Here is an 18,766-nt window from a genome sequence, read left to right as displayed (position 1 = left end):
TCACACTGATGTCACCCTCTGTCACACTGTGTCACACTGCTGTCATTCTGTGTCACATGACTGACACGCTCTGTCACACTGCGGTCACCCTCTGTCACACTGCCCTCACCTTCTGTCACACTGCTGTCACCCTCTGTCACTGTCACACTGCTGTCACCCTGTGTCACATGACTGACACGCTCTGTCACACTGCTCTCACCCCGTGTCACTGTCACACTGCTCTCACCCCGTGTCACATGACTGACACACTCTGTCACACTGCGGTCACCCTGTCACTGTCACAACTGCTGTCACCCTGTTTCTGCTGTCATTCGGTGTCACATGACTGACACGCTCTGTCACACTGCTGTCACCCTGTGTCACTGTCACACTGCTGTCACCCTCTGTCACATGACTGACACGCTCTATCACACTGCTCTCACCCTCTGTCACTGTCACACTGCTGTCACTGTCAAACTGCCTGTCACCCTGTTTCACATGGCTGACACCTTCTGTCACACTGCACTTACCCTCTGTCACTGTCACACTGCAGTCACCCTCTGTCACATGGCTGACACCTTCTGTCACACTGCACTTACCCTCTGTCACTGTCACACTGCAGTCACCCTCTGTCACATGGCTGACACACTCTGTCCCACTGCTGTCACTGTCACCTCACCCTCTGCCACACTGCAGTAATCCTCTGTCACTGTCACCCTCTATCACTGTCACACTGCTCTCACCCTCTGTCACATGGCTGACACACTGTCACACTGCTGTCACGCGGCTGACATGCTCTCTAACACTGCTGACACCCTCTATCACTGACACCCTCTGTCACACTGCTCTCACCCTCTGTCACACTGCCATCACATGGCTGTCACACTGCTGACGTTCTCTCACACTGCTGACACCCTCTATCACTGACAGCCCCTGTCACTGTCACATTGCTCTCACCCACTGCCATTGTCACACTGCTGATGCTCTCTCACACTGCTGACAACCTCTATCACTGACACCCTCTGTCACACTGCTCTCATCCTCTGTCACACTGCTGTCACATGGCTGACACCCTCTATCACTGACACGCTCTGTCACACTGCTCTCACCCTCTGTCACTCTCACCCTGTGTCACACTGCTTTCACCCTCTGTCACTGCCACCCCCTGTCGCTGTCACACTGCTCTCACCCACTGCCACTGTCGGGGGAGACACGACACAATAAGGTAAGTAGTAATAATATTCGCAGTTTACCTCGGCCTCCTCGGTGGGGGTGAGGTCGGCGGTGGGCGAGTATATCCGGGGCTCTCCGCTCAGGTTAGAGGGGGGCTCCCACTGCGTGGTGCCGGTGGGGACGTGCCAGTAGTAGGTTCCAGAAGTGTCCTGAACCCGCACCCACCCTGAAGGCAGGTCGGAGTCTGAGTCCATGCCATTCCGGGGCCAGAAGCAATCTGCGTGGAGAGGAATACATTAGCTTCATTCTAGCAAGGCTGTGCTGCTGGTACATGTGGTTCACCTACATCTATCATTCATATTATAGGGTACCACTGTGCGTGTAACACGCCTGTAATATCTCTATGCTGTGTCTTGTACAGTATAATGTTTCTGTGGTGTATCGTCTTGGTTTTATGTTCTGTTACACGTCACCTATGGTTATTGGGGTCTTGTATTGGTGCTGGCTCAGATGCAAGGTCAGGCACATCACGTGACGAGACATGTCTACACATGTCACCTGTCGTTATTGGGATCTTGTATTGGTGCTGGCTCAGATGCAAGGTCAGGCACATAACGTGACGAGACATGTCTACACATGTCACCTATAGTTATTGGGATCTTGTATTGGTGCTGGCTCAGATGCAAGGTCAGGCACATCACGTGACGAGACATGTCTACACATGTCACCTGTCGTTATTGGGATCTTGTATTGGTGCTGGCTCAGATGCAAGGTCAGGCACATCACGTGACGAGACATGTCTACACATGTCACCTATCGTTATTGGGATCTTGTATTGGTGCTGGCTCAGATGCAAGGTCAGGCACATCACGTGACGAGACATGTCTACACATGTCACCTATCGTTATTGGGATCTTGTATTGGTGCTGGCTCAGATGCAAGGTCAGGCACATCACGTGACGAGACATGTCTACACATGTCACCTATAGTTATTGGGATCTTGTATTGGTGCTGGCTCAGATGCAAGGTCAGGCACATCACGTGACGAGACATGTCTACACATGTCACCTATGGTTATTGGGATCTTGTATTGGTGCTGGCTCAGATGCAAGGTCAGGCACATCACGTGACGAGACATGTCTACACATGTCACCTGTCGTTATTGGGATCTTGTATTGGTGCTGGCTCAGATGCAAGGTCAGGCACATCACGTGACGAGACATCTCTACACATGTCACCTATCGTTATTGGGATCTTGTATTGGTGCTGGCTCAGATGCAAGGTCAGGCACATCATGTGACGAGACATGTCTACACATGTCACCTATCGTTATTGGGATCTTGTATTGGTGCTGGCTCAGATGCAAGGTCAGGCACATCACGTGACGAGACTTATCTACACATGTCACCTGTCGTTATTGGGATCTTGTATTGGTGCTGGCTCAGATGCAAGGTCAGGCACATCACGTGACGAGACTTATCTACACACGTCACCTATGGTTATTGGGATCTTGTATTGGTGCTGGCTCAGATGCAAGGTCAGGCACATCACGTGACGAGACTTATCTACACACGTCACCTATGGTTATTGGGATCTTGTATTGGTGCTGGCTCAGATGCAAGGTCAGGCACATCACGTGACGAGACATCTCTACACATGTCACCTATCGTTATTGGGATCTTGTATTGGTGCTGGCTCAGATGCAAGGTCAGGCACATCACGTGACGAGACTTCTCTACACATGTCACCTGTCGTTATTGGGATCTTGTATTGGTGCTGGCTCAGATGCAAGGTCAGGCACATCACGTGACGAGACTTCTCTACACATGTCACCTGTCGTTATTGGGATCTTGTATTGGTGCTGGCTCAGATGCAAGGTCAGGCACATCACGTGACGAGACTTATCTACACATGTCACCTGTGGTTATTGGGATCTTGTATTGGTGCTGGCTCAGATGCAAGGTCAGGCACATCACGTGACGAGACATCTCTACACATGTCACCTGTCGTTATTGGGATCTTGTATTGGTGCTGGCTCAGATGCAAGGTCAGGCACATCACGTGACGAGACTTATCTACACATGTCACCGATGGTTATTGGGATCTTGTATTGGTGCTGGCTCAGATGCAAGGTCAGGCACATCACGTGACGAGACATCTCTACACACGTCACCTATGGTTATTGGGATCTTGTATTGGTGCTGGCTCAGATGCAAGGTCAGGCACATCACGTGACGAGACTTATCTACACATGTCACCGATGGTTATTGGGATCTTGTATTGGTGCTGGCTCAGATGCAAGGTCAGGCACATCACGTGACGAGACATGTCTACACATGTCACCTATCGTTATTGGGATCTTGTATTGGTGCTGGCTCAGATGCAAGGTCAGGCACATCATGTGACGAGACTTATCTACACATGTCACCTATCGTTATTGGGATCTTGTATTGGTGCTGGCTCAGATGCAAGGTCAGGCCCATCACGTGACGAGACATCTCTACACGTCACCTTTCGTTATTGGGATCTTGTATTGGTGCTGGCTCAGATGCAAGGTCAGGCCCATCACGTGACGAGACATCTCTACACGTCACCTTTCGTTATTGGGATCTTGTATTGGTGCTGGCTCAGATGCAAGGTCAGGCACATCACGTGACGAGACTTCTCTACACATGTCACCTATGGTTATTGGGATCTTGTATTGGTGCTGGCTCAGATGCAAGGTCAGGCACATCACGTGACGAGACTTATCTACACATGTCACCGATGGTTATTGGGATCTTGTATTGGTGCTGGCTCAGATGCAAGGTCAGGCACATCACGTGACGAGACATCTCTACACATGTCGCCTATCGTTATTGGGATCTTGTATTGGTGCTGGCTCAGATGCAAGGTCAGGCACATCACGTGACGAGACATCTCTACACATGTCACCTGTGGTTATTGGGATCTTGTATTGGTGCTGGCTCAGATGCAAGGTCAGGCACATCATGTGACGAGACTTATCTACACATGTCACCTATCGTTATTGGGATCTTGTATTGGTGCTGGCTCAGATGCAAGGTCAGGCACATCACGTGACGAGACTTCTCTACACGTCACCTGTCGTTATTGGGGTCTTGTATTGGTGCTGGCTCAGATGCAAGGTCAGGCACATCACGTGACGAGACTTCTCTACACATGTCGCCTATGGTTATTGGGGTCTTGTATTGGTGCTGGCTCAGATGCAAGGTCAGGCACATCACGTGACGAGACTTCTCTACACATGTCACCTATCGTTATTGGGATCTTGTATTGGTGCTGGCTCAGATGCAAGGTCAGGCACATCACGTGACGAGACTTCTCTACACATGTCACCTGTCGTTATTGGGATCTTGTATTGGTGCTGGCTCAGATGCAAGGTCAGGCACATCACGTGACGAGACATCTCTACACATGTCACCTATCGTTATTGGGATCTTGTATTGGTGCTGGCTCAGATGCAAGGTCAGGCACATCACATGACGAGACTTCTCTACACATGTCACCTATTGTTATTGGGATCTTGTATTGGTGCTGGCTCAGATGCAAGGTCAGGCACATCACGTGACGAGACATCTCTACACATGTCACCTGTCGTTATTGGGATCTTGTATTGGTGCTGGCTCAGATGCAAGGTCAGGCACATCACGTGACGAGACTTATCTACACATGTCACCGATGGCTATTGGGATCTTGTATTGGTGCTGGCTCAGATGCAAGGTCAGGCACATCACGTGACGAGACTTCTCTACACACGTCACCTGTGGTTATTGGGATCTTGTATTGGTGCTGGCTCAGATGCAAGGTCAGGCACATCATGTGACGAGACTTATCTACACATGTCACCTATCGTTATTGGGATCTTGTATTGGTGCTGGCTCAGATGCAAGGTCAGGCACATCACGTGACGAGACTTCTCTACACATGTCACCTATCGTTATTGGGGTCTTGTATTGGTGCTGGCTCAGATGCAAGGTCAGGCACATCACGTGACGAGACTTCTCTACACACGTCACCTATGGTTATTGGGATCTTGTATTGGTGCTGGCTCAGATGCAAGGTCAGGCACATCACGTGACGAGACTTATCTACACATGTCGCCTGTCGTTATTGGGATCTTGTATTGGTGCTGGCTCAGATGCAAGGTCAGGCACATCACGTGACGAGACATGTCTACACATGTCACCTATCGTTATTAGGATCTTGTATTGGTGCTGGCTCAGATGCAAGGTCAGGCACATCACGTGACGAGACTTATCTACACATGTCACCTATCGTTATTGGGGTCTTGTATTGGTGCTGGCTCAGATGCAAGGTCAGGCACATCACGTGACGAGACATGTCTACACATGTCACCTATCGTTATTAGGATCTTGTATTGGTGCTGGCTCAGATGCAAGGTCAGGCACATCACGTGACGAGACTTCTCTACACACGTCACCTATGGTTATTGGGATCTTGTATTGGTGCTGGCTCAGATGCAAGGTCAGGCACATCACGTGACGAGACTTATCTACACATGTCGCCTGTCGTTATTGGGATCTTGTATTGGTGCTGGCTCAGATGCAAGGTCAGGCACATCACGTGACGAGACTTCTCTACACACGTCACCTATGGTTATTGGGATCTTGCATTGGTGCTGGCTCAGATGCAAGGTCAGGCACATCATGTGACGAGACTTATCTACACATGTCACCTATTGTTATTGGGATCTTGTATTGGTGCTGGCTCAGATGCAAGGTCAGGCACATCACGTGACGAGACTTATCTACACACGTCACCTATGGTTATTGGGATCTTGTATTGGTGCTGGCTCAGATGCAAGGTCAGGCACATCACGTGACGAGACATGTCTACACATGTCACCTATGGTTATTGGGATCTTGTATTGGTGCTGGCTCAGATGCAAGGTCAGGCACATCACGTGACGAGACTTCTCTACACATGTCACCTATAGTTATTGGGATCTTGTATTGGTGCTGGCTCAGATGCAAGGTCAGGCACATCACGTGACGAGACATCTCTACACATGTCACCTATAGTTATTGGGATCTTGTATTGGTGCTGGCTCAGATGCAAGGTCAGGCACATCACGTGACGAGACATGTCTACACATGTCACCTATCGTTATTGGGATCTTGTATTGGTGCTGGCTCAGATGCAAGGTCAGGCACATCACGTGACGAGACTTCTCTACACATGTCACCTATAGTTATTGGGATCTTGTATTGGTGCTGGCTCAGATGCAAGGTCAGGCACATCACGTGACGAGACTTATCTACACACGTCACCTATGGTTATTGGGATCTTGTATTGGTGCTGGCTCAGATGCAAGGTCAGGCACATCACGTGACGAGACTTATCTACACACGTCACCTATGGTTATTGGGATCTTGTATTGGTGCTGGCTCAGATGCAAGGTCAGGCACATCACGTGACGAGACTTATCTACACACGTCACCTATGGTTATTGGGATCTTGTATTGGTGCTGGCTCAGATGCAAGGTCAGGCACATCACGTGACGAGACTTCTCTACACACGTCACCTATCGTTATTGGGATCTTGTATTGGTGATGGCTCAGATGCAAGGTCAGGCACATCACGTGACGAGACATGTCTACACACGTCACCTATGGTTATTGGGATCTTGTATTGGTGCTGGCTCAGATGCAAGGTCAGGCACATCACGTGACGAGACTTCTCTACACATGTCACCGATGGTTATTGGGATCTTGTATTGGTGCTGGCTCAGATGCAAGGTCAGGCACATCACGTGACGAGACTTATCTACACACGTCACCTATGGTTATTGGGATCTTGTATTGGTGCTGGCTCAGATGCAAGGTCAGGCACATCACGTGACGAGACTTCTCTACACATGTCACCTATGGTTATTGGGATCTTGTATTGGTGCTGGCTCAGATGCAAGGTCAGGCACGTCACGTGACGAGACTTATCTACACATGTCACCTGTCGTTATTGGGATCTTGTATTGGTGCTGGCTCAGATGCAAGGTCAGGCACATCACGTGACGAGACATCTCTACACACGTCACCTATCGTTATTGGGATCTTGTATTGGTGCTGGCTCAGATGCAAGGTCAGGCACATCACGTGACGAGACTTATCTACACATGTCACCTGTGGTTATTAGGATCTTGTATTGGTGCTGGCTCAGATGCAAGGTCAGGCACATCACGTGACGAGACTTCTCTACACATGTCACCTATCGTTATTGGGGTCTTGTATTGGTGCTGGCTCAGATGCAAGGTCAGGCACATCACGTGACGAGACATGTCTACACATGTCACCTATCGTTATTAGGATCTTGTATTGGTGCTGGCTCAGATGCAAGGTCAGGCACATCACGTGACGAGACTTCTCTACACACGTCACCTATGGTTATTGGGATCTTGTATTGGTGCTGGCTCAGATGCAAGGTCAGGCACATCACGTGACGAGACTTATCTACACATGTCGCCTGTCGTTATTGGGATCTTGCATTGGTGCTGGCTCAGATGCAAGGTCAGGCACATCATGTGACGAGACTTATCTACACATGTCACCCTATTGTTATTGGGATCTTGTATTGGTGCTGGCTCAGATGCAAGGTCAGGCACATCACGTGACGAGACTTATCTACACACGTCACCTATGGTTATTGGGATCTTGTATTGGTGCTGGCTCAGATGCAAGGTCAGGCACATCACGTGACGAGACATGTCTACACATGTCACCTATCGTTATTGGGATCTTGTATTGGTGCTGGCTCAGATGCAAGGTCAGGCACATCACGTGACGAGACATGTCTACACATGTCACCTATGGTTATTGGGATCTTGTATTGGTGCTGGCTCAGATGCAAGGTCAGGCACATCACGTGACGAGACTTCTCTACACATGTCACCTATAGTTATTGGGATCTTGTATTGGTGCTGGCTCAGATGCAAGGTCAGGCACATCACGTGACGAGACTTATCTACACACGTCACCTATGGTTATTGGGATCTTGTATTGGTGCTGGCTCAGATGCAAGGTCAGGCACATCACGTGACGAGACTTATCTACACACGTCACCTATGGTTATTGGGATCTTGTATTGGTGCTGGCTCAGATGCAAGGTCAGGCACATCACGTGACGAGACTTATCTACACACGTCACCTATGGTTATTGGGATCTTGTATTGGTGCTGGCTCAGATGCAAGGTCAGGCACATCACGTGACGAGACTTCTCTACACACGTCACCTATCGTTATTGGGATCTTGTATTGGTGATGGCTCAGATGCAAGGTCAGGCACATCACGTGACGAGACATGTCTACACACGTCACCTATGGTTATTGGGATCTTGTATTGGTGCTGGCTCAGATGCAAGGTCAGGCACATCACGTGACGAGACTTCTCTACACATGTCACCGATGGTTATTGGGATCTTGTATTGGTGCTGGCTCAGATGCAAGGTCAGGCACATCACGTGACGAGACTTATCTACACACGTCACCTATGGTTATTGGGATCTTGTATTGGTGCTGGCTCAGATGCAAGGTCAGGCACATCACGTGACGAGACTTCTCTACACATGTCACCTGTCGTTACTGGGATCTTGTATTGGTGCTGGCTCAGATGCAAGGTCAGGCACATCACGTGACGAGACTTATCTACACATGTCACCTGTCGTTACTGGGATCTTGTATTGGTGCTGGCTCAGATGCAAGGTCAGGCACATCACGTGACGAGACTTATCTACACATGTCACCTATCGTTATTGGGATCTTGTATTGGTGCTGGCTCAGATGCAAGGTCAGGCACATCACGTGACGAGACATCTCTACACGTCACCTATTGTTATTGGGATCTTGTATTGGTGCTGGCTCAGATGCAAGGTCAGGCACATCACGTGACGAGACATGTCTACACATGTCACCTGTCGTTATTGGGATCTTGTATTGGTGCTGGCTCAGATGCAAGGTCAGGCACATCACGTGACGAGAAATCTCTACACATGTCACCTGTCGTTATTGGGGTCTTGTATTGGTGCTGGCTCAGATGCAAGGTCAGGCACATCACGTGACGAGACTTCTCTACACATGTCACCTGTCGTTACTGGGATTTTGTATTGGTGCTGGCTCAGATGCAAGGTCAGGCACATCACGTGACGAGACTTATCTACACATGTCACCTGTCGTTATTGGGATCTTGTATTGGTGCTGGCTCAGATGCAAGGTCAGGCACATCACGTGACGAGACATGTCTACACATGTCACCTGTCGTTATTGGGATCTTGTATTGGTGCTGGCTCAGATGCAAGGTCAGGCACATCACGTGACGAGACTTCTCTACACGTCACCTGTCGTTATTGGGATCTTGTATTGGTGCTGGCTCAGATGCAAGGTCAGGCACATCATGTGACGAGACTTCTCTACACATGTCACCGATGGCTATTGGGATCTTGTATTGGTGCTGGCTCAGATGCAAGGTCAGGCACATCACGTGACGAGACTTCTCTACACACGTCACCTATAGTTACTGGGATCTTGTATTGGTGCTGGCTCAGATGCAAGGTCAGGCACATCACGTGACGAGACTTCTCTACACATGTCACCTGTCGTTACTGGGATCTTGTATTGGTGCTGGCTCAGATGCAAGGTCAGGCACATCACGTGACGAGACTTATCTACACATGTCACCTGTGGTTATTGGGATCTTGTATTGGTGCTGGCTCAGATGCAAGGTCAGGCACATCACGTGACGAGACTTCTCTACACATGTCACCTGTCGTTACTGGGATCTTGTATTGGTGCTGGCTCAGATGCAAGGTCAGGCACATCACGTGACGAGACTTATCTACACATGTCACCTGTCGTTACTGGGATCTTGTATTGGTGCTGGCTCAGATGCAAGGTCAGGCACATCACGTGACGAGACTTATCTACACATGTCACCTATCGTTATTGGGATCTTGTATTGGTGCTGGCTCAGATGCAAGGTCAGGCACATCACGTGACGAGACATGTCTACACATGTCACCTGTCGTTATTGGGATCTTGTATTGGTGCTGGCTCAGATGCAAGGTCAGGCACATCACGTGACGAGACATCTCTACACATGTCACCTGTCGTTATTGGGATCTTGTATTGGTGCTGGCTCAGATGCAAGGTCAGGCACATCACGTGACGAGACTTCTCTACACGTCACCTATCGTTATTGGGATCTTATATTGGTGCTGGCTCAGATGCAAGGTCAGGCACATCACGTGACGAGACTTATCTACACGTCACCTATGGTTATTGGGATCTTGTATTGGTGCTGGCTCAGATGCAAGGTCAGGCACATCACGTGACGAGACATTGAGTCCCCAGGGAGAAAAGCGGTATATAAATATTATTGTTATTGTTATCTCTACACATGTCTTTCTAGTGATGACCCGAAACTCACAAGAGTATAAATATGGCCTTACAAAGCTCAGTGGGGATCATAGATAGAGGCACCCTATATCATATTGCTTAAAGAGGAACTCCAGCCTAAACAAACATACTGTCATTAAGTTACATCAGTTATGTTAATTAAAATAGATAGGTAATATAATCTCTTACCCACACTGTTTTAAAAGAACAGGCAAATGTTTGATTTCATGAGGGCAGCCATCTTTTTGGTTGAAAGGAGGTGACAGGGAGCATGAGACACAGTTCCAACTGTCCTGTGTCCTGAGCACCTCTCCCAGTTGCTAGGCAACGTGAATAACAACATAGGAAATCCCATCATGCTCTGCACAGCATCAGGGAAAAAAAGCCCGGGCTTTCTTTCTTTGATGGGTGGGGCTTAGGTAAAAATGCAGCTAAAAATGATGCTTTGGTAAGAAAAACAAAGTTCTGATGCTGTGAAACTGTTAAAGAAACACCAAGCCTTTTCAGTTCTGCTCAGTAGATTTTTAGTCCGGAGGTTCACTTTAAGGTGGCCACTAACAGTCCAATTTCTAGCGAAAAATAATTTGAGCGATCAGAAATTCTGATTTTGGTTGTAAATAATCTCAGTTGATGGGCACAATCGATTACAAACGATTATAAAAATAGTCATCCGATTGGATTTTTGTCAAACCAAAATTTGGATTTTCTTGTTGGTCGTGACAGATAGGAAGCAAAGATTGGTTCATTGATGGTGTAGTGAACGATTTTTCGTCCGCTCAGAATTTCTGATCGCTCTAACGATTTTTCGCTAGAAATTGGACTGTCAGTGGCCAGCTTTAGAGAATGGGGCTCTTGATCTCAGGATTGAAAGGATATGTAGGTATATGTGTATATATATATGTATATATATATATATATTAGTATATAGTATAGTATATAGATCAATTTCATATACAAGCATACATGTATCTAATCAGTGTGATATTAATGTGTCTATAGAACAATCAGCCACCCACACACATCTGTGCAGGAAGAGCTGGCTGCATGGAATAGAGAATAGCCAAATTCTTCTTGCTGGGCAAAACCCATAAGTGCCCCAAAAGGTCATAAATAACATGTTTTCCCCGTGATCATTAAACTGTGTTAATTCTCGTAAATCACATGACTTTCTGTAATTATGGTGACATATGATGATATACTGCGCATGAGCAAAACCCTGTATTGAGTAGGATATAAGGAAAGCAGCTGAAGTAAAAAGCTAGCATAATTTGTGCTCACATCTTCTGTGTCTGTGTGTTCTGTTAACCATTTACCATGGGTTCAGGCAGCCAGGAATGAAAGTTTGGTAAAGTATCTTTTTAAATTCATGTACTTCAGATGACCAAAGCTGTTAGATATTTATTATGTTACTTCAATATTTCTTATTACACTGTTCTATGTCATTTTGTATATTCTTTGTATATAACTACAAGAATACATGTTTATACAAAAGGATCTTTGTCTAAGACTTTATTATCTCGATTTAGATATCTGTGATACTACAAATACATATTGTTGGTATGACAGTAGCTAAAAGAGCCCGTCTGACCTACTCTAGGATAACCGATGCTTAATTGAGTTTAGTATTCTCCTCAGTTGGTTCACCTATTTTATATATGGTCCAACAATGCAGGGGGTTCCCTAGTGAGTGATAATCAGGAACCAGCAGCACCTGGCCAGTCCCTCACTAGTCTGGAGAAGGATGTTATCCAAAAGGGACTGGCCATGTTGGGGGACAACCTAATCGTAGCAGAAAAATGAGAACTACTAAAATGAATAAGAGAGGAATCGCTGCATGCTAAATCTGGCACACAAGAGGGGTCTGAGGAATAAGCACCTGATGGAGCAGGACGTTGGGCGGCTTTCCCTGTGTTTGAGGAGAAAGAAGAAATTGGTTTGAAATTGTGTGTGAGGACCATTAGGTTCCAGAGGAGGAACGGACAGAATTCTGGCTGGTAAACTTACAGGGAGGGCTGGTGACTCTTACAGAGCTCTCCAATCTGAACTCAGGTGTGATTACCAGGAAGTGAAATGAGCACTATTTGAGCATACGCCTTCACACCTGAAGCTCATCGGCATTTATTGCAATTTATGGGTAAGAACCATCAGGAGAGTCATTTGGAGTACAGTACTAAGCTGTTTCAGGCCATTGACAAATGGGTCCAGGGATGCCCTGTAACCACCTAGGAAGGCTTAAGACAGTTGTGCCTCAAAGGGTAATTCTTGGATTGCTGTACCCCGAATGTCAGAGAACGAGTGTTGGAGGCTAGCTGATGTAAACCAACCTACGCATGGACCACAGGAGTGTTTTTATCGCTTACACACTGGGGTGACCAAGCAAAGTGGCTAAATCATATTATGAAGAATGGTGGAAGGATTTTTGGATTCTGAGCATTTATTACCCTTGTAAAACCAGATGTTATTAAGGCCAAGTGTGTGCTACCTGGGAGATGGGCAAGAGTTATTTTACCAGATGGAATAAGAAAGGAAATACCTATGGCTGAAATTACATTGGACCGGGAACAAGGGCCAGTTCTGAAGACTGTTGGAGTAATAGAGAAATTACCGGCTGCTGTGTTATTAGGAAACCGTTCATTAAGCTGAATTTTAGGTTGAGAACTTTAATAACAAGGGAGGAGACCTTAGGGGGTAACTGTATTGCTGTGTCTAATAGGGTACAAACATGCCTGATTGGGTTTCCTCGTCTAATGCTAAGCGGACAAATTCAAAAGTGTACATAGGCAATTTGGGAAACAAAGGCAACAAGCTGGAGTTAAGGTTGCCTTTAGCTGCTATGGACCTGTACGGCATGTCTGGGTAACATGGGACCCTCCTGGAGGCCTTTAGCTGCTATGGACCTGTACAGCATGTCTGGGTAACATGGGACCCTCCTGGAGGCCTTTAGCTGCTATGGACCTGTACGGCATGTCTGGATAGCATGGGACCCTCCTGGAGGCCTTTAGCTGCTATGGACCTGTACGGCATGTCTGGATAGCATAGGACCATCCTGGAGGCCTTTAGCTGCTATGGACCTGTACGGCATGTCTGGATAGCATGGGACCCTCCTGGAGGCCTTTAGCTGCTATGGACCTGTACGGCATGTCTGGGTAACATGGGACCCTCCTGGAGGCCTTTAGCTGCTATGGACCTGTACGGCATGTCTGGATAGCATGGGACCCTCCTGGAGGCCTTTAGCTGCTATGGACCTGTACGGCATGTCTGGGTAACATGGGACCCTCCTGGAGGCCTTTAGCTGCTATGGACCTGTACGGCATGTCTGGGTAACATGGGACCCTCCTGGAGGCCTTTAGCTGCTATGGACCTGTACAGCATGTCTGGGTAACATGGGACCCTCCTGGAGGCCTTTAGCTGCTATGGACCTGTACAGCATGTCTGGGTAACATGGGACCCTCCTGGAGGCCTTTAGCTGCTATGGACCTGTACAGCATGTCTGGGTAACATGGGACCCTCCTGGAGGCCTTTAGCTGCTATGGACCTGTATGGCATGTCTGGATTGCATGGGACCCTCCTGGAGGCCTTTATGGCATGTCTGGATAGAAGCAGGCCTTTAGCTGCTATGGACCTGTACGGCATGTCTGGATAGAGGCAGGCCTTTAGCTGCTATGGACCTGTATGGCATGTCTGGACTGAGGCAGGCCTTTAGCTGCTATGGACCTGTACGGCATGTCTGGATAGAGGCAGGCCTTTAGCTGCTATGGACCTGTATGGCATGTCTGGACTGAGGCAGGCCTTTAGCTGCTATGGACCTGTATGGCATGTCTGGATAGAGGCAGGCCATTAGCTGCTATGGACCTGTACGGCATGTCTGGACTGAGGCAGGCCTTTAGCTGCTATTGACCTGTACGGCATGTCTGGACTGAGGCAGGCCTTTAGCTGCTATGGACCAGTACTTCATGTCTAGACTGAGGCAGGCCTTTAGCTGCTATGGACCTGTATGGCATGTCTGTATAGAGGCAGACCTTTAGCTGCTATGGACCTGTGTGTCATGTTTGGATAGAGGCAGACCTTTAGCTGCTATGGACCTGCCATCTGGATAGCACAGAACCCTCCTGGATTTGCATTCGTGGAGATGCAGGCAGGGCAGTAGCTGGACTGAATGGGCAGATGTTATGTGGATGAGTAAGAGTGGACTTGGCACATGGAAAGCCTAGGAAAAAGTTATGAACTCCAACCTAGATTCAGAAGTAATTAAGCCAAAAAGGACATATCGTTTGCTATGATCGGACCCCAGAAGCTCACTCTAGGAAAGTGACCACCTAATGGTCTGGAGATATAGGGGCAAACCTGTAATATTATCATGCTATGTCTGATATATTACTATGCGGTGTCTTGTACAGTATGTTTATGGAATGTATCTGTGAGAAAACGCGGAAAAGCCGTCGCGGGTGCTCAGAGCAAGGTGGTTGATTCCGCGTCTAACGCGGCGATTTGCACGCATAAGCCTACATCTGTCAGTATGGCTGAACGCGGAGAAACCGCCGCATGCTCTGATAGCGGTGCGGCTGGTTCCGCGTCCAGCACAGCGGATGCGTTACAACACGTCTGGTGTGGCTGGGACTGATAGTCCACACAGGTTCAGAAGGACGCGCGCGCGCGCTGAGAGGCAGAACTTATATGACAGCCAGAAGGGAGTCAGCTGACCAAGCCGGTCAGCTGACAATTCTATCAGTTCCCATTGGTCCAGCACTTAGGGGAGGCGCTGGAGAGCGCTTTGGTATATATACTGGGTGCTGATCATTTCTCTGGTGTCTGCCATTGTGATCACTACGTGGTAGCACTCAGACCTTATTGTCAGAATCTGTGTTATTCTCTAGACCAGTTCCAGGGTGTTGATGACCAAGGACCTCACACCTCAGACTAGGAATACTGTGTATCATCTGTGTTATTCTCTAGACCAGTTCCAGGGTGTTGATGACCAAGGAACTCACACCCAAGACTAGGAATACTGTGTATCCTCTGTGTTATTTTCCAGACTAGTTCCAGGGTGTTGATGACTACGGAGCTCACATCCAAGACTAGGAAATAGCTTTACCATCTAGTTATTCAGGCTAGTTTCAGGGTGTGGATGTACGGAGCTCACACCTAAGACTAGGCATTGTTGATTATTTGTTATGACCTTCTGCTTTCCTGACCACTCTCCTGATCTCTGATTTGGTACTTCGCTATATCTGTCTCTCTGTTGCCAAACCCTGCTTGCCTTAGGATTCCATGTCTGTCTCCTGTCTCTGTATCTGATCTGTCCGTGTGTTGCCGACCTGGCCTGTCCGACCTCGAGAGCTATCTCTCTCGTTAAGAGATAGTTCACAGTCTGTTAGTGACATCCCTCTATTGGTGTCACTCACACTCTAGTCCTTCCCACTCTCAGCCTGACTCCTCCCCTTGTGGAGCCTCAGGCCAGTGGAAGGAACCTGTTCTTTGGGCAGTATCCTTTACTGCCTTGCACCCTCTATACGGGTGCTCTCCTCAAAGTATTACTGTTGCACCAAACACTCTTATTACTCAGGTGTCCAGAGGTTAGAGATATATCTGATTGTCGGTGATACTGCAGATCATCAATAATCGGGTATATATCGGTATTCTCGGTGATACTGCAGATCACCGATAATCGGATCCTCTCTGAGCTACACTGATCGTTACAGTATCGGGTTTGCTGTATGTTCTGTTGGATGTCAGTTGTGGCTTATGTCTGTATGTAGATTCTACCCGGGAAATCACTTTCAGTTCGTAACTTTCACAGTAGCTGACAAGCTGTATGGGCACCACTGGTTCAGCAGGACACTACAGTGGAGAAGACCTCGGTATGGAGGACAGCTCCATGTCTCACCTGTGTCATCTGGAGATCCATACGATGGACTTCCCTGAGACAGTGTGGCCCAGCTGGAGTCCTCATCGCTGCCGGCTGTGTTTCTCATACCAAAGAGAAGGCTGGCACTGCGCCCGCTGTCTCTGTGCCCCTCAGTGGCCTCTCGGCCATTCTCCTGCACCATCTCGGAGCTCATCTCTGAGGTCTCAGTGGTGATGGGGTCGGTTACTTCGCTTTGAGCCGGTGTCAAGTCATCCTCCTCATCTTCTCCATCTTGGATGAGCAGAGAGGTGGTGATGAGGCTGCTCCGGTTGACACAGTTGAGGGTAGACACCTCAAGATCCTCGGTCCGCTTGTAGCTCTTCTCCTGGTTGTGGTTGCTCCAGTCTTTGTTGCCACCCTCTGGGTCTGGGTTGCAGTTCTGATCCTCCTTCTCATGTTCGGCTGCCTTGCGTAGCTGGTTCTGGCCTTCCTTCAGCCACTTGGGGTTTGTGCGGTCAGATGGAGCAGTACCCCCCAGCTCCGTACTCACCAGCCCCATGGCACTCTGCAGGTCAGTGTGGGCATAAATCTGGCGGCTCTTGGGGGACAGCAGATCGTTGTGGGGGGAGATGAGGCTGAGGGTGAGAGCGGACATTGGACTCCTCTCATTCAGAGCTCCAGACATTCTAACGGTGAGGCTGCAAGACACAAGAGGAGATCAGAATCATGAGAAGCCCAGCTTTGCCTGCAGGAGGCGCTACACCACACAAGAGGAGACCAGAATCACATGAGAGGCCCAGCTCTGCCTGCAGGAGGTGCTACACCACACAAGAGGAGACCAGAATCACAGGAGAAGCCCAGCTCTGCCTGCAGGAGGCGCTACACCACACAAGAGGAGACCAGAATCATGAGAGGCCCAGCTCTGCCTGCAGGAGGCGCTACAGCACACAAGAGGAGACCAGAATCACATGAGAGGCCCAGCTCTGCCTGCAGGAGGTGCTACACCACACAAGAGGAGACCAGAATCACAGGAGAAGCCCAGCTCTGCCTGCAGGAGGCGCTACACCACACAAGAGGAGACCAGAATCACGAGAAGCCCAGCTCTGCCTGCAGGAGGTGCTACACCACACAAGAGGAGACCAGAATCATGAGAGGCCCAGCTCTGCCTGCAGGAGGTGCTACACCACACAAGAGGAGACCAGAATCATGAGAAGCCCAGCTCTGCCTGCAGGAGGCGCTACACCACACAAGAGGAGACCAGAATCATGAGAGGCCCAGCTCTGCCTGCAGGAGGCGCTACACCACACAAGAGGAGACCAGAATCACATGAGAGGCCCAGCTCTGCCTGCAGGAGGCGCTACACCACACAAGAGGAGACCAGCATCACATGAGAGGCCCAGCTCTGCCTGCAGGAGGCGCTACACCACACAAGAGGAGACCAGAATCACATGAGAGGCCCAGCTCTGCCTGCAGGAGGCGCTACAACACACAAGAGGAGACCGGAATCATGAGAGGCCCAGCTCTGCCTGCAGGAGGCGCTACACCACACAAGAGCAGACCAGAATCACATGAGAAGCCCAGCTCTGCCTGCAGGAGGCGCTACACCACACAAGAGGAGACCAGAATCATGAGAGGCCCAGCTCTGCCTGCAGGAGGTGCTACACCACACAAGAGGAGACCAGAATCACAGGAGAAGCCCAGCTCTGCCTGCAGGAGGCGCTACACCACACAAGAGGAGACCAGAATCACATGAGAAGCCCAGCTCTGCCTGCAGGAGGCGCTACAACACACAAGAGGAGACCAGAATCATGAGAGGCCCTGCTCTGCCTGCAGGAGGAGCTACACCACACAAGAGGAGACCAGAATCACATGAGAGGCCCAGCTCTGCCTGCAGGAGGCGCTACACCACATAAGAGGAGACCAGAATCACAGGAGAAGCCCAGCTCTGCCTGCAGGAGGTGCTACAACACACAAGAGGAGACCAGAATCACATGAGAAGCCCAGCTCTGCCTGCAGGAGGCGCTACAACACACAAGAGGAGACCAGAATCACATGAGAAGCCCAGCTCTGCCTGCAGGAGGCGCTACACCACACAAGAGGAGACCAGAATCATGAGAGGCCCAGCTCTGCCTGCAGGAGGTGCTACACCACACAAGAGGAGACCAGAATCACAGGAGAAGCCCAGCTCTGCCTGCAGGAGGCGCTACACCACACAAGAGGAGACCAGAATCACAGGAGAAGCCCAGCTCTGCCTGCAGGAGGTGCTACACCACACAAGAGGAGACCAGAATCACAGGAGAAGCCCAGCTCTGCCTGCAGGAGGCGCTACACCACACAAGAGGA

The 18,766-nt window shown here is 49.2% G+C and overlaps 1 protein-coding gene across 1 annotated transcript in view; it reads right to left on the bottom strand.

Moving 5' to 3' along the window:
- The window catches only part of APBB1 (amyloid beta precursor protein binding family B member 1), a 99,582-nt gene that overhangs the window by 59,004 nt on the left and 21,812 nt on the right, over positions 1-18,766 (bottom strand). Inside the window, exons 3-4 of the mRNA XM_068263992.1 lie at positions 16,463-17,121; positions 1,233-1,429 (exon numbers count right to left, since the gene is read on the bottom strand). Of these exons, the coding sequence (XP_068120093.1) occupies positions 1,233-1,429; positions 16,463-17,108 (843 nt within the window). The 5' untranslated portion in view covers positions 17,109-17,121. The remainder of the gene's footprint in view (positions 1-1,232; positions 1,430-16,462; positions 17,122-18,766) is intronic.

This window comes from Hyperolius riggenbachi, chromosome 2, assembly GCF_040937935.1.
Source record: "Hyperolius riggenbachi isolate aHypRig1 chromosome 2, aHypRig1.pri, whole genome shotgun sequence".
Lineage (NCBI taxonomy): Eukaryota > Metazoa > Chordata > Amphibia > Anura > Hyperoliidae > Hyperolius > Hyperolius riggenbachi.
Note: the sequence above shows the minus strand (reverse complement) of the source record. Positions and strands in the feature narration are given on the sequence as shown.